Raw genomic sequence first — 26,560 nt, 5'->3', positions numbered from 1 at the left:
AGGAATCTAGAGAGGCAGTCTGGCCACAACAAGGCAGCTGTGTTCCACCCAGTCCAAACTTACCGGTGGCTTCCTTAACACTGTGAGGGGAAAACTGCCTACTCAAGCCTCAGTAATGGTGGATGCCCTTCCCACCACCGAGCTCAATTGTCCCGGGTTGGTCGACTTCAGACTGCTATGCTGGGAGCGAGAATTTCAAGCCAGTGGTTCTTAGCTTGCTGGACTCCGTGGGAGTGGGACCTGCTGAACAAGACCACTTGGCTCCTTGGCTTCAGACCCCTTTCCAGGGGAGTGAACAGTTTGTCTTGCTGAGGTTTGTCCTGCTGAGGTTTGTCTTGCTGAGGAATGAGCCACCACTGAGGTATGAAAAGGAACTCCTGCCGCTAGCTCGGTGTCTGCCCAAACATCTGACCAGAAACCCAGGGCCCTGGTGGTTTAGGCACATAGGGAATCTCCTGGTCTGTGGGTTGCAAAAACCATGAGAAAAACGTAGTATCTGGGCTGGATAGCACAGTCCCACCTGGCTTCCCTTGGCTAGGGGAGGGAGGTCTCCGGCCCCTTGCACTTCCCGGGTGAGGCAATGCCCCACTCTGCTTCTGCTTGCCCTCTGTGGGCTGCACCCGTTGTCTAACCAGTCCCAGTGAGATGAACTGGGTACCTCAGTTGGAAATGCAGAAATCACTGCCTTCTGCATTGGTCTTGCTGAGACCTGCAGACCAGAGCTGTTCCTCTTCAACCATCTTGCCAGATGCCCCTGGCAGATAATTTAACTCAGTGGTAGAGCATATGCGTTCCATGTAATAGGTTACAAATTCCATTTCTGAAATCTCCACTGGCATTTTGTGGGACGTTAGCACTAAATAAATATTTGCTAGAGTTAGTTTAATTCAGGTCAGTTGAAGCTACATGAACTATAGAATTGTGTTAGATTTGATTTCTTTTGCTGGCTGTGCCACAAACTAACTCTAGGTTCAATAGCAAATCACTGGATTTCACTGTATGTCATTTTCCTCATTTGTAAAATAATTTCTGTCCCATTAATAGCTCAGACCATTATGTAAGCTTTATCTTTTCTTCAAAGCACCTTTATTTAATATTCCTATTTAAGAGCATTAATGATGCTTTTTCCTTATATATTATTAAAAGTATATATTAATATGTATTTATATATTGCTTTCATTATAAATATACTTATTCAGTTAATTATTTTCATTTGTAGAGTCCTTAATACTTTTCATAATATTTTTCTGTCCTTTATTATTGTATTTTTATTGACATAAAAGATTCTTTAATAGTATCAAAGAATTAATTGGCTACAGAAAAAGTAGGGCCACTTAACCACAGGGCAAAATTAAAACAGGGACATAAAAAAGATGTGACAAAAACTTGAATTAATTTATTAGTCTATTTACCTCAGAGCTTTTCAATCAGATTTCTGTTTTAATTAGATAGTATGTAGTTAGTAGATCACATGGTGGGATATACACATTCTGGCCTAAAATACAAAGTGGTTTTGTATGTGTGTATGTGACAATTTTTATTTAAAGGTTAATTGTGTTAACTTGTCTCAGGAACCATGAATTTGCACATTATCTAATGTGCATTTTAAGGAAAGTAGGAAGTCTAAGAGTACAACACTATCTTTTGGGATTGACAACAATGAGAATTACCATGCCCTTTTTGATGTATCTTTAAGTAAAACTCTGGCAAAGGTAGTTACCTGAACTAAAAGGATAAAAGGATTCTTGCCCTAATGTGACGTTTCTTACGGGTTTTTTTTTTCCCATTGTTATATTCAAGTCAGCACATGTCAGTTTACTAAATACCTATGTAGCTCTGTGCTAGAATATTAGGAAGAAAATACTTTCATTATTATAAAGAATAATCATGGCAGTCATAATATTTTTGCTGGTCTCATCATTACTTTTGTGCTATAGTACAAACATTCAGGACACGGGTAAGATTAGTGACCTTTATCCAACGTTCCACCAAAGTTACATGGCCAATAAATGACAAAATTGTAAATGGAATCTATGCTTCTTATTTCTCCTTGTGGCACTCTAATTTATAATAATTTATCACCCTACTTTCCAGAAAGGAAGAGCCAGAAAAAAATTGTCATTTATTTGTTGACTAAATGTTGATAGAACATTTACTATGTGTCATAACTGTCCTAGAAACTGAGTTTGTATGGGGAGCTAAATGACATGATCTCTGCCCTCCTAAACTTATGAGTAGAAACGGGAACTGAAATACACTATTAATAATGTCTCTCATGCTGACATCTACATTTGCATATTGCAGTTGTTTTCATCCGAGTTGTATAACCAAATCACCCACCTAACTTTGTGCAAGTACAGATATCCAGACTGCCTTTGGAGATTCAAATCAGTATATTTGAACTAAAGCTTGTGCATAGATGTGTTTAAAAAGCTCAACAGGTGATTCTGATGCATAGCAAGTATTAAGAAATCCTAGTGTATCAACTTGTAGCCCTTACACTACTTATATTGTTTTATTTTATCTGGATAACAACCATTTCTAGTAGATACTACTATCCTGTAACCACAAGTTTTACAAATTAAGAAACTAACGTCAACAAAATCATGTCCCTCATAAATGGCTAAGTTAGATCCAGAAACTGTATACTCTAACTCCCCAGAGAGAAGTCTCCTTAAAAAAAAAAAAACAAAAAACAAAAAACAAAAAACACTATGGAAAAGTAAACTGGGCTTATCTTTTATGTTAAGGCTGAAGAAAAAGATGAATTACTACACTTTTTCCAAATTGTGACTGATTCTCTCTTCTGGCTTTTGGGAGGCCATGTTGAACTTATTCAGAATGGTAAGAGAAAAGATTTTAATGTAACTAACAGCTATTGTAGAATCAACTGCTAACAGTTTGATCTTTTTTTCCAAAAACAAATGCCACATTAACTGTGCAGATAACCTCACTGAAATGAAACCATGTTGAAATAAACTCACAATTTTTAAAAATGGATATTCCAGTTTTACATAGCCAACATCAACAATGTGAATATTAAATTAAGGAGAATACTGTTGAAATAAAACTTTAGCTTTTTCTGTTTAGCAAATCTAAGATGAAGACAAATGATAATTTGAACAGTTTATTCCTGAAAATAACTTTTAAGTTTAAAAGATTGCAGTCAGTGTTTTAGATGTATTGTGAGAGAAATCCCTATGTTCAGGGTGGATATGATTTAACTCATATAGTCTAACTATCCAAGTAAGAGTAAACTTTTATTTAATGACCTTTTAGTGAACTTGGAAGTTATAGGATATTTATGTTTACATTGAGAGATTTAAACATGTATGAGTTTTATGTTTTCTTAAGACCGAAAAAATAATTCTTAGTTACATTCATGGCGCTCTTCCTAGAAAAATTTCATCTAATATAAATGTAACACTCTAAGAATATTTTTTTAAGTAATACTTGAACTGAAATTTTACTTTTAGCTTTTCTCCTCAGAATCATTGCATGCACATAAGTTGAAGAGTCAAATAGTTCTATAAGGATCATTAAAACATACACACAATCCCTGGCTCTCATGCCCATTCCATTTCCCATTTTCCAAAGGCAACTACTTTCAGTTAGTATAACTAATACCTTGGTAGTTATGCTCAGTTATTGAGTATGGAATGGAATGGAAACTGACATTTGTTAGAAACGTTCCCTGTTCTAGGATATTTTACATTAGCTCATGTGAGAGCTATTTCTAGTTTTACAGATGAAGAAATAGTTTCTAAGAGGTTAAGCTACTTGTATAAGTATCCAGTGCTAAATCGTTATAACTAGCTGCTCAGAGCTTAAAGATTACAAATCAATAAAAGGAAATTTTTGTAGTTAATGTATTCATTATTATATAAAACAGTATGTCACAAAATTAAATTTTTTAAGGATGTGAGCAACCAATTATAGTCATCTGTGCCATTTCCATTTCCTTATATTCTGTCTTTGCAGAAAATTTGTTTTTATTCACTGAAATTCACTGATAGAAGAAAAAGATTCAGATTTAGGATATGTTATTTTCTATTTAGAGAGAGATAACAATAGATTCTTACCTTAGTATTTATGCCTATTGTCTGACTATATTCATAAAAATGAAATGACTTATTTATGGCTATGTAAAATTGCCATGAATTTTACATCTTAAAATCTTCTTTATTGTAGAGTCTACAAAGTCAGAAAGTTTAGCAGAAATGGTCATGCTTTGATTTGGTTTGAAAAGAACAAAATCTTTCTTTGTTATTGTAAAATATTTGCTTTAATCTTTCTTTTTTTTTCTTTTCCTTTAGTACTACAAAGTGATCATTTCTTACATTTACTGCAAGCTGACAATGTCCAAATAGGATCTGCAGTCATGATGATGCTACAGAATATACTACAGATCAACAGGTTACTTGGTTTTCACAAAATGTTACTGTTTTTTTAATCAGAAGCATTACCAATTTTATTCCAATTTTGTTAAAATTGACTGCATATGACTTGTATATAATGTATATACAAGTTCATAGTACATATACTTGTATATAATGTATATATAATGTATGTACAAGTATAGAGTACATATACTTGTATATAATGCTGAAGCTCCATCACCATTGTCTTTCAGAAAAAAATATAAAATACTACAAAAGACTAGAAATGTATTATTAAATTGATACCTTATCCCAGAGCTTAAGATTTTAGCTCAAATCTCAGGCTTAAAGAAGAGAATTAGTGTGATATCTGAAGAAAAATATTGAGATCACAACAAAAAATGTTTAATCACATTTATTGAATAACTTCAAGCTTGGTATTTTTACAGATGCTCAAGAAGGGTATAAAAGAAGCAATTGGCAATTATTTAGGGTAAAATGGAAGGGCAGTGTATACACAATTGGAATAATCCATTCTTTCAGTTTAGTAGGAATTTATTATGCAGCTGCTGTGTCTGTCATTATAATTATAGAGTTGATTAAGATATAAACCTTATCTTCAAAGAGCTTACAATAGAATGGAAAAGACAGACACACAAACATCATTGTATTATAATACATTGTTACAATATTAAAAGTGACCATAAATGTTAAAGGACCTTCTAATCCAAACTGAGGGGAGATGCTTCTGGAGAAGGTAATATCTGAGATGAAACTTCAAGGATGGTATATTGGCCAGGGAGGAAGAGGAGAAAGAGAAAGCAGTATTTCCAGGCAACATAAGCAAAAATACAGAGATAAGAAACAACATGCTGAGGATGAAAAGTAGGTACAAATTCATTATTGTTGGGATTTAAAGTTCCATATAGGGAGGTGGCTAGCAAGCTCGGCTGAGACTCAAAGTCATGAAGAATTTATATGCTGTGTTAAGGAAATGAAGTTTTATCCTATAGGCAACGGGGACCGTTGAAGATTTTTAAAGTAGACGAAAGTGGTCAGATTACATTTCAGTTTTGTTACTCTGGTGACTATGTGAAGGAAAGATTAAGGGGAAGAAAACTCTAGACAAGGCCGGGCGCGGTGGCTCTCGCCTGTAATCCCAGCACTTTGGGAGGCCGAGGCGGGCGGATCACAAGGTCAGGAGATCGAGATCACGGTGAAACCCCGTCTCTACTAAAAACACACAAAAAATTAGCCGGGTGCGGTGGCGGGCGCCTGTAGTCCCAGCTACTCAGGAGGCTGAGGCAGGAGAGTGTCGTGAACCCGGGAGGCAGAGCTTGCAGTGAGCCGAGATCGCGCCACTGCACAGATCACACCACTGCACTCCGACAGTGCGAGACTCTGTCTCAAAAAAAAAAAAAAAAAAACAAGAAAAGAAAAGAAAACTCTAGACAAAAAAGGCAATCATACTAATCCAAGTGAAGTAATGATATCTTGTCCTTGGGCATTGGTACCTGGGATATGGAGTTTTTAAAATAATGAATTAGGCTGGGTGCGGTGGATCAAGCCTGTAAGCGCAGTACTTTGGGAGGCCAAGATGGGCAGATCACGAGGTCAGGAGATCGAGACCATCCTGGCTAACACGGTGAAACCCCGTCTCTACTAAAAAAAATACAAAAAATTAGCCGGGCGTGGTGGTGGGCACCTGTAGTCCCAGCTACTCGGGAGGCTGAGGCAGGAGAATGGCGTAAACCTGGGAGGTGGAGCTTGTAGTGAGCTAAGATCCGGCCACTGCACTCCAGCCTGGGCGACAGAGCGAGACTCCGTCTCAAAAAAAAAAAAAAAAAAAAAGAATTAAAATCATCAAGACTTTACTGATCAAGATGGAATAGTAGGGATGCATTTATCCTCCCATCTGAAAAAAAGGACAAAAACATGAAACATAATTTTTAAAGAAACTGGATATCAGTCAGTGAAAGAAAGTAAGCCCAGAGAAAAAGGAATAAACAAGGTGAGTCTTACAATGCTCTAACTTACAGTATTGAGAGAGTTTTCAGGTTGAAGTATAGGCAGAGGCATCCTAGCAAGCTTGAGTTGAAGCAATAGAGCCCAGAGTCTGGAGAGAACAAGATGACTAGAGTTCACAAGTCAGAATACTAGAGAAGAGAGCTCTACACATAGAGAACCCCAGAGATCTGCAGACGGTATCTTTCAAGTATTAAGTAGAGTACTGATCTGCACATATATGTAAGGAACTACCCAACGCCAGGGAAAATAATAATCCAAAAGGACTAAAAGGAACAGTGCAAGGAGCTCACACAGGGCCAGAAATAGTACCTGTTTTCAGCAGCCAAACTGGAAAGTCTCATAAACAATGGGTCATTGGGTAGAGTGTTCAGGAAGGTTTTACCCCAGTAGTGAGGAATAATTCACATTAGAATGAGCACTATTCCAGATCATAAAAGCAAGACCCAAAAGGGTCAAACTGTTTCCAAGTAACTTAACTGCATGTGGTTATTGAACCTGGCTGTATTTAAATTTTTTTTTTACTGTAGGTTATACAAAGGTAGGAAGTTCACTAGAAATCTTTCGATTTGGCTTTTAAAAGGGTGAGAAAAATCCCACCTGTGTCATCATAGAATATTTGCTTTGATGACTCTTTTTTTCTGTTTCTTTATTACTGCAAAATAACTATTTCTTGGCGTTACTACAAACTGATAGATTCTGCAGTCATGACTATGCTACAAAACATACTACGATTCAACAGGTGATTTGATTTTACTGGTACTGAAGTACTGGGCATGCAAATAAACAAGAAAACAGGATCTAAAATGAGAAGAATTAGTTAATCAAGACTGATACATATGTTGGCATTAACAGACAAGGACACTAGTTATTATAACCATATAACCATATTCCATATATTAAAAAAGTTGAATACAGACATATAAGCCTCAAAGTGAATTTCTAGAGATGAAATCTACAATATCTGAGATGAAAAATACACTGGATGGGATTAACAGCAGATTAACATTACAGATTAGTGAACTTTAAGGCATATCAGTAGAAACTATCCAAAATGAAACAAAAAAGAAACAAAAGGAAATAAAAGCATGTCAGTGAACTGTGGGACAACTTTGAGCAACCTTACGTAGGTGTAATCAGAGTACATAAAGTAGGCAGTAGGGTCAAAAAAAAATGTGTGAAGAAGTAATGGCTTAACATTTTCCAAATTTGATGAAAACTATAAACATGCAGATTCAAAAAGGTCATCAAACCCCAAGGGCAATAAATATGAAGAAAATTCTACATTGAGGCACATCATAATCAAAATGCTCAAACCTGTAATAAAGAGAAAAATCTTAAAGGCAACCAGAGATGAAAAAACATTATATAGAGAAATAGAGATGAAGATGACAGCAACTTTCTTATCAGAAACACCACAAGTAAAAAGACAGTTGAATATTGAAAAAGAAAACTGTCAAATTAGAATTTTATACTCAGCAGAAATATATTCAAAAGCAAAGATGAAATACTTCTTCAGAAATCATTAGCAGACCAACACTACAAAAAATATTCAAAGAAGTCCTTCCACCAGAGAGGAAATTCATCTACACAAAGAAATAGAGTATCGGAAATGGTGATTACATAAACATATAAGATAGTTTTTCTTATATTATTTTAATATATCTATAATATATTTGCCTACACAAAAATAATAATGTACTTGAGGAACATATGTATAAGTAGAATGTATTCCAAAAGGGCATGAAGGCTAGGAGGAGATAAATGGAAGTATACTGATGTAAAGCTTTTATACTGTACATGAAGTGGTATAATATCACTATGATAAGTGATAAGACTGTGATAAATTGAAATGTATACTTTGAACCTCAAAGCAATGAAGAAAATAGCAAAACAAAGAATTTACATCTGGTAAACCAACAAAGGCAATAAAAATGAATCATTAAAAAATATGCAATCCAGAAGAAGGAAGTAAAAAAAAAGAACAAAGGAGAAACAAAACCAAGTGGTAGATTTAAACCTATCTATATTAGACGTAAATGTTGAAAAACTAAAGTTAAAAGACAGATTGACAGATTGGATTTAAAAAGTACAAACCTACTATATGCTGTCTACCAGAAATGCACCTTAGATATAAAGACACAAATAGGTTAAAAGTAATGGGGTGGAACAAGATATACCATGCTTATACTACAGAAAGTTGAAGTACCTGTATTAGTATCAGATAAAGTAAGTTACAGAACAAAGAATATTACTAGTGCTAAAGAAAGTTATTTCATAATCAGAAAAAAGTCAGTTCATCAAAAGGATGTGTTTATTTACCTTATAGAGTTTTAAAATACACAAGCAAAAATTGACAAGAACTACAAGAAGAAATCCTCAATTCGAGCAAAAGATATTAATATACCTCTTTTGATATTTAATAGAATAAGTAGACAAAAAATTAGTATGACCACAGAAGATCTGAACAGTAATATCAACCAATTTGACCTGATTGACATTTTACAAACATTCTACCAAACAGTACAGAATACATGTTCTTTTCAAATGCAGATGGAACATTTACAAAGAAGGATACATATTCCAGGCCATAAATAAAGTCTCAAGAAACATAAAAGGGGCCAGACACAGTGGCTCACGCCTGTAATCTCAGCACTTTGGGAGGCTGAGGTGAGCAGAGCACTGCAGGAGTTCGAGACCAGCCTGGGCAGCATGACAAAACCCCATCTCTACAAAAAGTACAAAAAATTCGCTGGGCATGGTGGCACGTGCCTCTAGTCCCAGCTACTTGGATGCTGAGGTGGGAGAATCACTTGAGTCCAGGAAGCAGAGGTTGCAGTGAGTTGAGATCACATCAATACACTCCAGCCTAGGCAACAGAGCGAGACCCTGTCTCAAAAACAAGAAAAACGTAAAGGGATTTCAGTTATACAAAGTATGTTCTCTGGCCTCAACAGAATTAAGTTGGAAATTCATACCAAGAAGATCTCTGAAAAGTCCCTAAATATGTGGGAAATAATAACATTCATCTAAATAATTCACAAGACAAAAGAGAAATCAAAAGTGAAATTAGAAATTATTTTTAAATGAATGGAAATAAAAACACAACATGAGAATTTCTGGGGAAATTCTTAAATAAAGCAGAATGATATTTAGGGGAAAATTTATATCACTAATGTCTATATATTAGAAAAGAAGAAAAATCTCAAATCATTGACCTCAGCTTTCCCCTTTAAGAAACTAGGAAAAGAAGAGGGAATTAAACTCTAAGCAGAAGAAAGAAAATGATAAAGGTTGAGCAGAAATCAATAAAATAGTAAGCAAAAGTGAGAGAAAATAAACCATAAACTGGATCTTTGAGAAGATTGAAGTTCTTTGAGAAAGCAAATTAAACCAAAACTGGCTCTTTGAGAAGAAGAAACCTGTAGCAAGATTAAGATTAATACGGAAAGGAAAAGAAATAATACAAATGACCAATCTCAGGAATTAGAGAGGTAACATTGTAACAAAGCCTGCAGATACTAAAAATATCACAAGGGAATAATATGAACAACTTTATGCTTATAAATTTAACAACTTAGATGAAATGGACAAATTGATTAAAAGACACAAACTACCAAAATTTACTGAAGAAGCAATAGAGAACCCAAATATATACCCAAATATAGATAGCTATAAAGAAAAACTGAATTTGTAGCTAAAAACCTTCCCACAAAGAGAACTCCAGGTCTGGATGGCTTTTTCACTGGTAAATTCTATTAAACACTTCAGGAAGAAATAATAATCTTAAGCAAACTTTTCTAGAAAGTCGAGGAGGAGGAAACACTTTCAACTCATTCTATGAGGTCAGCATTATCCTGATACAAAACCAAACAAAGACATTATAAGAAAACTATGCATCAATGTACTCATAAACATAGATACAAATGTTCTGAACAAAATTTTAATAAGTCGAATTCAGCAATATATTAAAAAGTTAATACATCGTGAATCAGTCTGGTTTATCCCAGGATTCAGGGCTGGTTTAATATTCTAAAGTCAGTCATTGTAACTTATGTTAACAAGCTAAAAATTAAAAAAAAAAAAACATCATATCAGTAGATACAGAAAAAGCTTTTGACAAAATCCATTATCTACCCCTGATTTTAATTTTTAAAAAAGGCCTCTTGGCAAAGTAGTAATAGAAGGGAACTTTCTCAGAGAGCAGATCGGTGGTTGCCTGGGCATAGAATGACAGGGAAGGCAACAAGGCAGGAACTACAGTGAAATACAAGGAAGCTTTTAGGGGTCATGGATATATTCATTTTCTTGTTTTATATTGGTGAAACAGGTCAAACTGATGAAATTATATGCTTTACATGTGTACGGTTTGTTGCATATCAATTATATTTTTAAAAAGCTATTAAAAACAAAAATTATGAGGACTTGGTAAGTGTTTTGATATGGGGTAGGTAAAATAAATGGTGCAGTCAGATATGATACCAAGTTTTCTGTATTGAGTGATTAGACAGAATATATGTGTGTATGTAGAATATATAAGGAGTTGGTTTTGTGAGACAGATGATGAATTCAGTGTTGGTTATGTTGAGTATAGGTAGTTCAACAGGCAGTAAAAGTAATTATCTATATAAAGACTTATACACAAATGTTCATTGAGCTTTATTTGTAAAAACCAAGGACTAGCTATAACTCAAATGTCCATCAGGTGAATAGGTAAACTAACTTCTGGAAGAGGTGGGGACTAGAGTTACAGATTTACAAATCAGCTTATACATGGTAGTGAAAAACATGACAGAAAGTGAGATTGATAGGAATTATGAATACAGTGAGAAAATAAATGACTTGAAAATGGAGTCTTGGGGAATAACCTTTTAGGGTTATATTGGGGAAGTGGAGCCCATAAAGACAAATTAAAAAGAATGATCGGAAAAGTATGGGTGGAAAGTAGAGGGGAGACCAGAACTTTGTATCACAGAAGCTAAGTAGAAAGTATCAGATACAAACAAGTCTAGGAAAAGAATCACTCATGATATATATGTGACTTGACATTTGGGAAGTTATACTGATGAAATGAACTTATCAAGGATAGTATAGTGAAATAGTAAAAAATGAAAACTAGATGCAGTGGTTTGAGAAATGAGATATGAGGTAGTGGCGTCAGAGAAGTCTTTAAGATTAGGAGGTTGAAGAGCATCTAAAAGCATTTAAACTACTGTATTACATTATAGCACAAACTCTTGGTGGGATATGGAGTAAAGATATGATAAGATTGGGATAGGGATATCTGTAGAAGGCTTTCTGAGATGAGCATATTTTTTATCTGAGTTTTGAATGGTGTGATGACATTGACTGATGGGAAAGGGTGAGCATCCTAGGCATAGGGAATAGCATTTAAGAGACACAGGGGCACAGAAGTAGATGTCACAAAGATTCTCACATATTTTAATTGGATAACTTTATAAAGTCTTTCAACCCAGAGATTTTTACATTTAAGATATGTTGCTGATCTCTTTTCTCTTAACAAAATTATTTTAGTAACTACTAAAGTATAGTTTTCAAAAAGCTCAAACATGAGTCTTATACAAATATAAAATTTGACTGCTCAAAATTTTATTCAACTCGTTCATGAGGGAACAAGTAAGATATTTATACAGGTTCAAAGGAGAATTTGAGGAAAATAGATTTATGGAGTTGGTTTGTTGAAGGAATATAGAAATAAATTTGCTGATTGATTTTTAAAAATTTGCTAATAGGAAAATATGACTTATAAAGCAATGTAGCCTTTAGAATTACCTTTTCTACTGGACAGAAATAATTTGTATTGCTTTGAATAAGAGTCTGTTTACATTGCTCTTAGATAAGAATCTTTGGCATTGTTTTCTACCAGCCAACCTCTATTTTTACAGAATTGTAAAATATTTTAATAGTGAGTAGAAAATTAAACAGAGGTACATATGCCTAGAAAATCACATACTCCTTAAGGGGGTAAATAAAAGGACACTCACTAACCTTTTTCTTTTGACTATTTCTAAGTTTTAGATAATTTTTCATGACATCAGTAATATAAGATGGGTTGTTAGTATAATAAAGGAAATACCAAGGAAAGATTTTAAGTTTCTCCTATATTAAGCACATGGTAGAATTCCTATGGCATTTTTGTCTTTGTACATCATTTAACAATTAACTGTGTACATGTCTTGATTTCACTTTTATCATTGCCTTGAAGCTTTTAAATTATTTATTATTTAGTATTTTGCACATTTATCTTTCCTCCTTGATTTGATTGCAAGCTTCTCTAAGGAGAGGGCCTTTGGCTACTTTGTATTCTCTATTGTACCTAGCACACATGGTACCTTGCACATAGTAGGAGTTCAATAAATATTAAGTGACTGAATATGATATATTCTTGGAACCAACATATATTTTAAAAAGTGGTTATATTCTTGGATCAGGACACAGTCTGGCATCAAGTTACTGAATCTTTTATTTTAAATTTGTTGTGATACCTGTGCATCAATTAGTAATGGCACTTTTTTTTTATTTTGTTCTATTAGTGGTGATTTACTCAGAATAGGAAGAAAAGCCCTGTATTCAATTTTAGATGAAGTTATTTTCAAGCTTTTTTCAACTCCTAGTCCAGTCATAAGAAGTACTGCTACAAAACTCCTACTGTTGATGGCTGAATCCCATCAGGAAATTTTGATTTTACTGAGACAAAGTACCTGCTACAAAGGTAGTGCATTCATTCTTTCTTTACTTGGGATTCTCAAAAAGAAACTTTTTATTGATGGTTTATGAAAAACAAAATTCTTATATTTTAAAGAGTTGATAACTATGTAGATAAAACTCTACATAAAAATTGGCATCAATTTTTATACCAATTCAGGAAAAAAAAAAGTCTTTATATAATCAAGCTACCTTCATGTCACTACAGATAGCAAGTGGAAGATACCTTTCTGATCAGGTTGCAATGAATATTTACTCCCTCTCTGACAAAAAGGTTATGTGTTGGATATACCATATAGTATAGTAAAATAATGACCAAAAAGATCAGTGACCTTAGCAAGACCAGCTTTAGTGGAGAAAATGGAGCTGTGCTTGAGAGCCCAGTAGCCCTTATGGTATTTTGAACTATCCATAATTACTCAACACTGTCTTTCCTCAAAAACAAACAAAAAAAAATTGCCTTACCTCCAAATTCAAATACATATGTGAATTAAAAGTCAGACATTTTGAAGATGAAAGGAGTAAGTGTATTAACATTCTTATATAATAGCTTTCATTTAATTGAGCATTCACTGTGTGTCAGGCACATTCTATATACTTTACATGCGTTAAAATATTTAATCTTCACAACAATCCTATGGGATAGATATTCTTATCCTTATTTTATAGATATAGAAACAGAGACATGGTAATTTGTCCAAGATCACAAAGGTAGTATATATATTTTTTAATTGCCAAGCAAAGTTATATGTTATCTTTGTTTTATTTCTTTGATGACCAGAGCCATATATGTATTATAACCTATTCTTCTTATTCAACATGGTCAGAAAATGGGATTCTAGTCCATTAAATATACTTATTAATATAGGGTGATACTGTATGGGAATTTTTAAAGGTTAGAATATAATATGATGTATTTAATACCTAAACTACTAGAAAAGTCTTTATCATTCTTGATGATTTTGAAGACATTGTAATAATGTACCTTGCGTTAGTCATTACTGGGGGTATTGTAGGAATAGAGAGGAAAAGTACCAGTAATAGAGTTCTTTAGTTGATAGATAGACATTTTCCAATTCTGTAATTCAATTCCTAAAGAAATGTGAATGTCCAACAGAGTCGTTATAAAGGAATTTTACCTGAATCCTTCTCCCTTTCTTTGACTTATATCTCAATAGCAGAACTAATTCAGGTTCCTGAAGATATTTTACAATTATTAATACTGCTGAGAACTTGGGTCTTGAAGAGAGTATAAGGCATTAAAAGATCCACACAGTGGTTTCCCCAATTATACACTACAAGGCAATTTTACCTTATGTATTTATTTTGAATACACACATTATAATACACCATTTCAAGTACCTGGAAATGGTACTTACTTTGTACCTTTTACTACTGCTATGTATTATTTTGGCATGAAAATGTACTATCCTAGTGTTGTAGCACTTCACCTATAATGTTTTCCCAGGAACCTATTGATTTGCCCCAAATTATATATGTTATCATATGTTCATATTTAATAATCTTTTTCAACTAGTAATGACTAATAATAATCTGCATGAGTGCTTCCACAGGACAAGCTTTTACTGAATATGTGTCTGTAGTAATTTACCTTTAAAATGTTTCCACTTAAAGTATTTATGTTCAAATAAAAAAAATGTATCTCTACTTTTTGATTTACCACAGTGATTCCATCCTCCTCCTTTTTTTTTTTTTTATTAAAGAGATTGTCTAGACTGATTTTCTTTTTATCAGATCCCACAATTGAGCACAGAAGAATTCTCAGGAGGGAGGAATATCTTAAAGATTTCAACCTGGAAGTCTCTGAGAAAAGGAAAAAGAAAAATCATGTGATTAATCTTGTTTTCATTTGTTTTTAAGCCAGACTTTTTGGCTTCAAATTAATACTGATTACATAACAAAATCATATTTTATTGTTATAATAATAGTTGTACGTTTTGCTATTCTATTTCAGGACTCAGAAGTCTACTAAGTAAACAGGAAACTGGGACCGAATTCAGTCAAGAACTTAGACAGCTCGTTGGCCTTTTAAGCCCAACGGTCTGTCAGGAAGTAGAAGAGCAGGTATTAAGTTACAGAAAAAAAAAAAATTGCATGATATTCGCTGACTGTATTAAACCTTAGTTTTCCTTAAATGTTCCTCACTTTCTTTCTCTTAAGACTTCAAGCAAAATACTCCCAAAATAGAAATATCTTTAAAATTTTTACTCAGGAGGTTGAGGCAGGAGGATCGCTTGAGTCCAGGAATTGGAGACTGCCCTATGATCACACCCATGAATAGCCACTGCACCCCAGCCTGGTCAACATAGCAAAACCCCATCTTTAAAATATAATGTTACAAAATTGTATCTCTCCGCCTTCAACCTGCTGAAAAACATAATTTCAATCTCCCATTTTCATCTGTTTATAGATACTGCCACATCAGTTTCACTCAACATTTTTCATGAAAGCCCCATCTCTAATGTTTATCTTATTTTATCTATAAGCTATTTAAAATTTTAAAATTGTTTTTCCAAAAAAATCTCTAATGGTAGCAAACTGTATTTATGGTCACCTATGGCTACCCTTCTTGTTCTTTGAGATACAACAATAACACCTTTTCCTTTGTGTAAGAAATGGTCTTAATAAAAATTATTTAGAAATTTGAGGCAGCAGGTTATTGATTATTTCATCATACTTCCTCTAGTATACTCAAAATGATGGCTCTAAATAGCCCATTCCAACAGGAAGAGGCATATAGCTTTCTGATTTCCAGATAAAGACTTAAATATGGAAAACGTCTAAAATGACTAAAGATATTTTTTAATTTAAAAGGAAAAGGGGACATTGTGTATCTAAAATCCAAAACCAGAAAGGCAATAAATTTAAAAATACAAGCAGAAACCATGAAAAGAAGTCCAGTAAGGCAGGAGAATGGGTTGGGGGAGGCTGGAAGGAAGAATGCAGAAGAAGGGAATTTCTTTTTTCTGTATATATGAACCATCATGAGTTTAGATTAATCTCAAAACTATGCATGTGCTCAAATTCATATTGATTAGGTAACAAAATCATAGAAATCACATTTTATTATTAATAGCTGTACTCTTTTTCATTCCATGTGAGGACTCAGAAGTCTACTAAGTAAACAGGAGACTGTGACAGAATTCAGTCAAGAACTCAGACAGCTCACTGACCTTTTAAGCCCAATGGTCCATCAGGAGAATAGCATACCAAAAGCTTACAGAACTAGACAGAGATTCAAGCAACCATCCACAATGGTCAACAGAGCTTATAGTTTGAACCTAACTAGGTTGACTGCTTATTAAATAAAAACATTAACATGGTAGCTCAAAAAAGATTATGAAAGGTCAGGCGGACTATAAAATCTTTGAAAAGGAAATGGAAGTGAGATTATCCAGGGAGAATTTGGAGCTAACTAGACTATATCTTGAGTATGTTCTAGAAATTGCCTTATCGAGCCTAACATACCTCCTTTGGGAGGTAAGGTTTAATATCCCTACCCATCTTGTTAGAGCTAGAGATTAATACTTGCCCTGGCCTGATACTTTAAGAGGTATTTTTTTTTAAGACCTTCCTAGAGATATCTCTAAGTTGTTTTTGGCATTTAATTTCAGAAACTACATCAAGCAGCATGCTTAATTCAAGCCTATTGGAAGGGTTTTCAGACAAGGAAGAGATTAAAGAAGCTTCCATCTGCTGTGATTGCTTTGCAGAGGAGTTTCAGGTAAAAAATTTTGGTAAGGGGATTGATGATCAGAGAATCTTACTAGAGTACAGTTGAATTGAAATTTAGGTGATTTTAAAAAAATTTCCTAGTATGTTTATTGTTATCTTTTCGTTCTTTTTCTCTACATTTCTGGGTACCAACACTCCAGTAACCAGATGCACTTTCAAAGCAAAGGACATAAGACAGGAATCTGATGTGTTAAATATACAATCCTATCCACTTAAGATATTTGGGGAGGGGACAAGCCTACAAAGGAAGCCAATGATAGTTATATTATTAAACCCTCAAAACCAACAGTTATCATGATTGTGTGTATATAATTACAACAATAACATGTATGCATATAAGAGTTTAAGTCTGTTAACCTGATTTTCCTGAATAAATATGGCCTGGATGAATATCTTCATTGAATTATGATATAGTTTGGCATTTATTTCAAGTAGACTGAAAAGGAAATACTGAAGACATAGCCCACTTTCTGAAATGACTAACCAATCCAGATTCTCCGAGGTCACAGAACAAGAAAAAGTAACTTAGCTGCTAGGTAATTTATGATAAAGAACTGTTTCAGAGGTGACTTTTTCATGCAGCCTAACTTACAGCCAAGCTTTAGTTCATTAAAATGAAACTGGCATTTTACAGAAGTTAGTTTTTTAAAGAAAACTGAAACTATTCTTTTAATAACTGCAGATACATTTCTCAGTTATAAAAACATTTAAAAATAGCTCTGGGGTTCAAAATACTATGTAGTCACAGAGTTGAAGACATTGAAATCACTCTAGCTAACTGTGTCTCTTAGTGGGTATCCTATTAATTGATGAACGTTTTCTTCAGGGAAGAATTCAAGATGGATTTAAAATATTATTGGGTGTGAATATTATTGGTAGCAAAGAAAAGAATTAATTTTTAAATACATATCAAGTGCCTAGTATATGCCAGGGGATCCATCCCCTGGCAGTTTAACAGATTCGAGTTTGTATCTCATTTCAGCAACTTACTGGTTGAGTGAACTTGGACAATGCCCCACCTCTCTCAGCCTCAAACTTCCAATCTATAAAACGAGAATAATAGTTTATACACTTGTATGATCAAGATAATGTAAAATTTGAGATAATACAAAGTTTTTAGCATATTTTCTGGCACTTAGAAAATGATAGGAGGAAAAATGCATATGGCACATTTTCTGTCCTTGAAAATTTACAAATCTAGCTAGACAAATAGATGCGTTAAATAGATAATACTGAGAGGCAAGTGTTATCGATCTATTATTACTCAAAATTTATTGCCTATCTTACAAACTGTTTTTTTTTTTTTTAAAAAGCATTTCTGTGGTTAGATAAATCTGAGAAATATTGAGTACTTTTTGAGTCACAGTATATATTTTTCTACCCAAAGAATCTGAGGTGCTCTTGGTATTGCCTTTGGTGGTGAATTCAGATAGAGTAGGTATTACTTATGGGTTCTACCTGCTGTCATCCTTAGTTATCGGGCATCTTAAATTTAAAGGCACTCTTATACATGGATTCAGAGCATTAATGTTTAGTCCCACAATAGTTGCCAAATTTGCTCATATACTCTCTCTTTCAATATTAAAATCTCCATTTAAAAGTAGCCCAGGATTACAGATTTTTTCCCACTTCTAAGTGGAAAAATTCTATGGAATCTAATATTCCATTATTTTAAAATAGAAATTCCATTGCTTTCTTTATGTGACCAGAAGAGTTATAAATATTTCCATTAAAAAAGATAAACAGTGAAGCAAAAATTATTTAAGTCTCACATTTTGTGTTTGTTACCTTTCCAGTATTTTTGCATTTGAGGTTCCAGAATATACTGAAATGCAGTTCTAACCTGTTGGATTCTATTTAATTTTTTAATGTTCAGTTTGCTCCAGTTCAGCACCTTCCCTCTTCTATTAGTTGTTACAGTTCATGCAAATGTCTCTTGCTTCTTTTGTAGCTTGGTTTTTTTTCAAAGGTTATTTCTGTCTTTTTGTGCTCAGGTCTTATCTCAGTAATTTCCCCCTCCCATGGTTTTGGGAGAGGGACTGCCCACCAGTCACACTTATGGGTTCAGATTGATTAGTGTTCTTTAGATTCAGCAAGAGGCATTCTTTTATAGTCACACCCTTGCTAACGCACTTTCATAGTGGTTTCTTTTTTATTTAGTCATTTCTCATATTCAGAAACTTTATTGTCTCTTAAGTACTCTTCTTCAGCAAAATTTTCTGAAGCAGCTAACAGCTGCTCTAGTTCTCTTAGAGAAACCTTACAATTTACCTACCTCTATCATAGTGCTGATTTTTAAGTGTTTTAATTACATTTGTTGATTTCACCTTGAAACTGAGCTTCTTAAATGCAGAATAGTATCTTTTTTCTCTCCCTCTGAGGCACAGTGTCTTGGCAGCAGAAAGTTTGGTCAACTCCCACTTTAATGATAAAAATTCAGACTGATTAAATGTAAATCATGGAATTTACTTATTTTCAGAATATGACATCTGATCAGTCATTTTATTTTCAGAAGTGTAATACAGAGGCCAGGTGGTCCAGTGCCTACTAATTCTTACAAAGAAACCAGTTGGAAGAATAATTGTTTGATTTTTGAGTGATTATAGAAACTCTGAACAAAATAACTAGATGTTATTTAATAATAAATGGGGGAATTACATTCGAAATCACATCAGTTCCTAATGTTTTCAAACATGAAAGTAAAACATGAATCCAGTAAGCACATCTGTTTACAATTTAGTCCCTATTTAAATCACCAAACCTCACTTTTGTCCTGTCTTTCTGGTTTGTACTTTACTTCCACCTTCATGCTCCATAGTCTTTTCATTTTTGCCATATTTCATAGCCTACATACCTAAATTGTTTCCCAAACCCGGTTTTCTGACAGATTAAATATTCTAACAGATGTAATTTTAATGATTACTATGTTTTTCATACTAATAGTATGAAATGATATTTAAAATATTGATGATGCAGTATTAAACACTATAATCTATAGTCAGTTAGAAGTTAGAAAGAGGTAGTTTTTTGTTGTTGTTGTTTTGAGGTGGAGTCACACTCTGTCACTCAGGCTGGAGTGCAGTGGCACGATCTCGGCTCACTGCAACCTCCACCTCCCGGGTTCAGGCTCCTGCCTCACCTCCCAAGTAGCTGAGACTATAAGTACACACCACCACAGCTGGCTAATTTTTGTATTTTTAGTAGAAATGGGGTTTCACCATATTAGCCAGGCTGGTCTCGAACTCTTGACCCCAGGTGATCCACCCACCTTGGCCTCCCAAAGTGCTGGGATTACAGGTGTTAGCCAGTGCACCGAGCCACAGAGTTAGTTTTTTAAAAACCAGTTTAAAAGGAGGCTGTGTTTAGTGGCTGCTCTCTTTTACCCTCTATGAATGGGTAAAAGATAAAACATTATTATCTGCATGCTGTATAACCCAGAAGTTTTGAGGCGAAGGAGTTCTGTAGAACAGGCAAGATGCCATCAGCTATTCTTTGGGAAGGGAGAGGCCCTTACCTGCTTCATTTCCAGCTTTCACAAAGAGCAAGAGACACTTCCTAGATCTTCTCTAGAACCTTTTGACACACATACACTTTTGAGGTCTTCTCTGTCTTCATAAGAGAGATAAGAAAGAAGTTTCAAAACAAATTCTCTACTGTGTCCTAAGTAGAAAGCTAGAGAAAATTTAAGTTGTAATTGATGGAAGAATTTATGAGAAACAACCACAGGCACACAACATTTTATCAAAACAATTTAATCAAAATAAACTATTTTGAGTTGAAAATTCAGTTGAAAAATCATAATAATCCTCTCTAATTATACTATAATGATGTCTGGCTATTAAGAGTACAAAGCTATAGCCAAGGTACCACATTTGTTTACAGTTTAATTCTAAGAATACAGTTTAAAAAAAAGATCTAAGAGAAAATGTTCTTGGGAGAGACACATGTCAAATTAAGTCTATAGAGGTAAACTAGTTTATTCTGTCTCTCTTCTTATCCTCATTTTCTTTTTCTGTGGGTATCTGAAAGCATTTTGAGTATATTTACTGTAAACTGACACTTGTAGTCTCCTTACATAGTGATATTGGAAGCAACAAAAACTAGATGGGAATGGCTAAGGAGAAATTTTGGTGAATAAAAGGAGGTAATACAGAAATGATAATTATATAAAATGTGGCCACATGAAGGTTTTCATAACCAGTTTTAAAAGTAATGTTCAGTTATCAATAATTGAGAAATAGGCATAAGAAGAAAATAAAAATCAACTGTAATCACATCATGCAGTAAAAATCACTTGAAATTTTAATGTTTTTTATTTAATTTTCTGTGTAAGTAAATGTAAATTTTTTGACATAATTTTGATCTCATCCTTCTATATCCTGATTTTACTTTTACCTGACATTAGATCATTGATATATTCTCATGTCACTAAATATTCTTCGAACATTTTATTTTTTCATAGTTCATATAATCCCATCCCATCAGGTGAATGAACCAGTATCTATTTATCCAACTCCCTGTTGTGAGACAAAGTTTGTTTTCAACTTGTTACTGTTGTAATACTGTGGAGAACATTTTTGAACAGAAGTTTTTACATATATATCTGATTATTTCCTCAAGGATATTATTTGTAATGGAACTAATTGGTCATCACTTTTAAGGCTTTTTATTTATATATTTCAAATATTTTTCCAGACTTTTAATGCGTATATTCAAATATTTCTCCAGAAAGGTTGCACAACAGCCGCAGATGACAGGCTATTTTATTATACCTTATTAGCACTAGAAATTACCTTAAAATTTTTTCTGTTTACATTTATTTGATTACCAGGGAGGTTATGCATTTTTCATATGATTTATGAAAATTATGTATAACACACTGTTTCCACCACAGATCTAAACGAACAAAGATGTTGCTGGAGATAAATAGGCAGAAGGAAGAGGAGGACCTCAAATTACGATTGCAGCTTCAAAGACAGAGAGCCATGAGACTTTCTCGAGAATTGCGACTGAGTATGCTCGAAATAGTTCATCCAGGTGAGTGGCAGTATCAACTTTATAAACATAAGAATATTTAGGTTATCTTTTAACAAACCAAGTTTTCTAGCTACATGATGATTTTTTAAAAATTTGGACTTTTGCCCTTTTTCTCTGTTTTTTAGATAAACTGTATTAAATCTTCTGAGTTCAAAAATGGTTACTATTTTTTTGATTCAGACCTATTCGTTGATGATGAACAATCTGCCCACCGGTTTTTTTTTTTCTTATCCTTCAGATAGTTTAGTGAAACATAAAAATTTATGCATAAAGATAGCTGTTAGAGACACAAAGATACTTCTTGAACTGAAATAAGGAGTTGGAATATTATCACATTCTGCCATCAGAACTTAACTCATTCCTTAGTACAAATGTTGTGACATCTTCTTTCCACCTTTGACAATCTAAGCTGAAATTAATAATAAGGTGTGGTCTGAGAGGTCTTAGTGGTTTCAATATTATCTTCAAGTTCTTTTACCTGTCGTCTTGTTATTCAATCCAGGGTCCTTCACTAGCCTTTTATTTCACTTCATCTCCATTAAATATAGATGTTTTCTAGGATTCCATCCTCACCTTATTCCTGTCATTTTGCTCTTCCTGGGGTATCCATCCATAACTACAGCTCAACTCTCAACTGAGCGCTGAGCAGTCTCAAATCTGGTCTCTGTCTTCACCTACTCTCCTAAGCTCTTAGAGGAGAATTGCCCAATAGAAATTTTTACAAAAATGAAAGGTTGTATATCTGTACCATCCAGTAGGGTAGCCAGTGGCTAGAGATGGCTACTGAGTATTTGAAATGTGGCTAGTGTACTGAAGTACCTGAATTTTAATTTTACTTTATTTTAACCCAAGTAGCCACTTGTGGATAATGTCTACTCTATTGAATAACACACCTCTGTACCCAACTGCCTATTGGATCCAGCTTTACCTGGATATCCACAGGCAACCCAAACACCAAAGTCATTATCTTACCCCTCAGATTTCCTTTTCCTTTATTCCCCATCTCAGGTAATGGCACCAGTAACTTACTCAGTTTCCCATTTGAGACATCCTAGAGTCCTTTCCCTCTTTTACCTCTATATCCAATTGGTCATTAAATTATATCAGTTTCTTATACTCCCCCAAATACACTCCCCTTTTTATTAACAATTCTACTACCTTATTCTGTCATGTATGTACTGTGAACCCTGGGTTGTATGCTGAGCAACTCCAAGAAAGCAAAAAGAAAGTCATCTATATAACTGACTGAGTGACTTAAGAGAAATTTGGAAGCATGTAGAGAGAACACATACATACATTTTGCCCTTTCCCTCTGATGGTACTGAATGACTTCTTAATCGTGTGCTTAGGATTCTTGGTTTTTTGGGGTTTTTTAAATGTTTTTAATGTTGGATTTTCAGCGATTTTCTTATTACTCTACCACAAAAATATTATATGAGTTCTTTCTCTAAAGAAGCTGCATAATCTGGGAAAGCTTTGTTTCTAAAATCTTAGAACCATGGTAAAATAATAGAATTGGGAAAATTAGTGAACAGTATTGGCAAAAATAAAAAGAAAGCAAGATTATTATTATCATTGTCCTGATTCCAGAACTTAAGAAAGCATGGCAGTGAGTATGTTGTAATAGTGTCTATCATCTTTTTAGGTCAGGTGGAGAAACACTATCGGGAAATGGAAGAGAAATCAGCATTGATTATCCAGAAACATTGGAGAGGGTACAGGGAAAGGAAAAATTTTCACCAACAGAGGCAGTCTCTCACAGAGTATAAAGCAGCTGTCACACTTCAAAGAGCAGTGAGTCTAATGTAGTGAAAAGAGCTCTGAATCAAGAGGCAAAAACATGAGTTCAAACCTGACTTTGCTAATTACCTGTTGTAAAGCCTTAATCAAGACACTTAGTTTTCTTGAGCCTTAGTTTTTTCTTTTGTAAAAGAAAACCTCCTTACCTCTGGCCAAGCTGGTTTAGACACTCAGTCCTTAGTACTACCTTAGAACCTTGTACATCATTTACTATACTACAATGTTGTTTTGTTAATTATTTCCCTTCTTACTTGGGCTGTGAGTTCTTCAGGAATAAGGAGCTAAGTCTTATTGTTGTCAGCTCATCACATGTGCTTGATGTGTGAATAGATGTTTACCCTTACCCTTTTCACTCAGTTGTTATGTGGATCAGTTACCCTAATTCATGGGAATGTATTTTGTAAATTACAAAGTTCTCTGCAAGTGCAGCATGTGATATTTGATTTTTTTAATGCACAGATATTAGGTATATTTAGATCATTATAACATTTTAATTGTAGAATTTTATATATATATATATATATATTTTTTTTTTTTTGAGACGAATTCTTGCTCTGTTGCAAGGCTGAAGTGCAATGGCGTGATCTTGGCTCACTACAACCCCCACCTCCCAGGTTCAAGCAATTCTCCTGACTCAGCCTCCTGAGTAGCTGGGACTACAGGCACGCACCACCACGCCCATCTGATTTTTGTATTTTTAGTAGAGACTGGGTTTCACCATATTGGCCAGGATGGTCTCGATCTCTTGACCTCGTGAGCTGCCTACCTTGGCCTCCAAAAGTGCTGGGATTACAGGCATGAGTCACCACGCCCAGCCTCATGTTCTTAAATAGCAATCTTTCTGTGATCTCTCTAGAGCATAGTACTATTTTGTTGCCTTGGAAAAGCATAGCACAAGGTGGTTTTTAAAATTTAATGACCAGGCCGGGCGCGGTGGCTCACGCCTGTAATCCCAGCACTTTGGGAGGCCGAGGCGGGCGGATCACGAGGTCAGGAGATCAAGACCATCCTGGCTAACACGGTGAAACCCCGTCTCTACTAAAAATGCAAAAAATTAGCCGGGCGAGGCGGCGGGCGCCTGTAGTCCCAGCTACTCGGGAGGCTGAGGCAGGAGAATGGCGTGAACCCGGGAGGCGGAGCTTGCAGTGAGCCGAGATCGCGCCACTGCACTCCAGCCTGGGCGACTAAGAGAGACTCTGTCTCAAAAAAAATAAAATAAAATAAAATAAAATAAAATTTAATGACCAGTTTTCCTAACATCCAGTTATTGTCTTATACATCGTTAACTTTCATATTAGGATTTCAGGTCCTATAGCATTTAGCTTAACAATCCGTTATTGAATTTTTAGGTCAATTTCAGTTTTCTACTGTGATAGATTTTGAACAGTCTCTGTGATTAACTTTTTACGAAGTTTTTTTTTTTTTTAATCATCCCAAAACATAGTAGAATAAATGCTAGAGAAATAGGAAGAGATGCCTGCCTCCTACTCCTTCTTCAGGCTCTTCTGGGGATCTCAGGTTGTATCTGCAACAAACAGTCCTGCACTATCACTGAATCACACATACTCCTGATATTTACCTTCTGCTAAACAAAGTCATCTAAGGATTAACCAGTTGATATCAGGGTTGGAGACACTTCCTTTGGAGGAACCTTTGGCTTCTTTCTAACACTTTTAACTCATAAATACCTCCTTTTTAAAGTCTTCCCTGTCATAGAATTAGGTGGGCCCTTATTAAGTTGACTTACTACCTTGCCTGATTTAGATGACCCTAAATACTTTGTAAAAGGATCCTCTACTATAAAGTGAAATATCCTGGTTTGCCTACCATTTCTTAGAGAAAGAAGTAGGGGTCATTATAAGAATGTATCTGAAGGCTATGAAGGCAAAGTTGTTTTGGCTTTTATACTTTCCAGTGGCACAAAAGGAAGATTAGTCGCATTTGCCTCGTATCTGCTAAAAAAAAAGGTAATTGAGTCTCTGTTTAAGAGCAAAAAGGGATGGGTCGAGGTCATGTTTATAGTCTTTGCATCTCATTAATAAAAAAAAGGAATGCGTCTCTGTTTAAGAGCAAAAAGGGATGGGTCAAAGTCATGTTTATAGTCTTTGCATCTCATTAATAAAAATAAGATGAAGTCAAAGTGAAGTTAGCCAAAATGGAAAAGGAAATAAGAGGATTACTTTTTTTTTTTTTTTTAAAGAAACGTGGTCTCACTCTGTCACCCAGGTACAGTGGTGTGTTCACAGTGCATCACAGCCTTGAATTCCTGGGCTAAAGCGACCCTCCTGCCTCAGCCTCCCTAAGTGCTGAGATTATAGGTGTGAGCCACCATGCCTGGACAAGAATTACTTTCAAAGAAGGAAAAGAGAAAGAAAAATGGGAAAGTACACTGAGAAAAGAAATAGAAAAATAGAGAAAAGTATAACAAGGCAATCGTCAATAAAGGATACATTTTGCCATATTTTTAAAGCATCCTTTCTTTTTTTTTTTTTTGAGACAGAATCTCTCTCTGTCTCCCAGGCTGGAGTGCAGTGGTACAATCATAGCCCACTGCAGCCTTGATCTGCGAGGCTCAAGAGATCCTCCCGCCTCAGCCTCCACAGTAGCTGGGACTACAGGCTTGCACCACCAGGCCCAGCTAATTTTTTTTTTTTTTTTTTTTCAGTAGAGACTAAGTCTCACTTTGTTGCCCAGGGTAGTCTCCAACTCCTGAGCTCAAGTGATCCTCCCGCTGCAGCCTTCCAAAGTGCTGGAATTACAGGTGTGAGCCACTGTGCCTGGCCTAAGGTATCCTTTTCTAAGACACACTAGAGACCTGCACTGTTCAATAAAATAAT

General features: G+C 34.7%; 1 protein-coding gene across 2 annotated transcripts in view; it reads left to right on the top strand.

The window, feature by feature from the left end:
* Positions 1-26,560, top strand: part of IQCB1 (IQ motif containing B1) — a 73,955-nt gene that overhangs the window by 27,686 nt on the left and 19,709 nt on the right. For both annotated transcript variants that reach the window (XM_009200088.3, XM_021934101.2), the window contains exons 6-12: positions 2,751-2,844; positions 4,317-4,416; positions 12,959-13,137; positions 15,106-15,215; positions 16,766-16,875; positions 21,781-21,923; positions 23,569-23,717. In XM_009200088.3, the coding sequence (XP_009198352.1) occupies positions 2,751-2,844; positions 4,317-4,416; positions 12,959-13,137; positions 15,106-15,215; positions 16,766-16,875; positions 21,781-21,923; positions 23,569-23,717 (885 nt within the window). The remainder of the gene's footprint in view (positions 1-2,750; positions 2,845-4,316; positions 4,417-12,958; positions 13,138-15,105; positions 15,216-16,765; positions 16,876-21,780; positions 21,924-23,568; positions 23,718-26,560) is intronic.

Source organism: Papio anubis, chromosome 2 (genome assembly GCF_008728515.1).
Source record: "Papio anubis isolate 15944 chromosome 2, Panubis1.0, whole genome shotgun sequence".
In the NCBI taxonomy this organism is placed as follows: Eukaryota; Metazoa; Chordata; class Mammalia; order Primates; family Cercopithecidae; genus Papio; species Papio anubis.
Note: the sequence above shows the minus strand (reverse complement) of the source record. Positions and strands in the feature narration are given on the sequence as shown.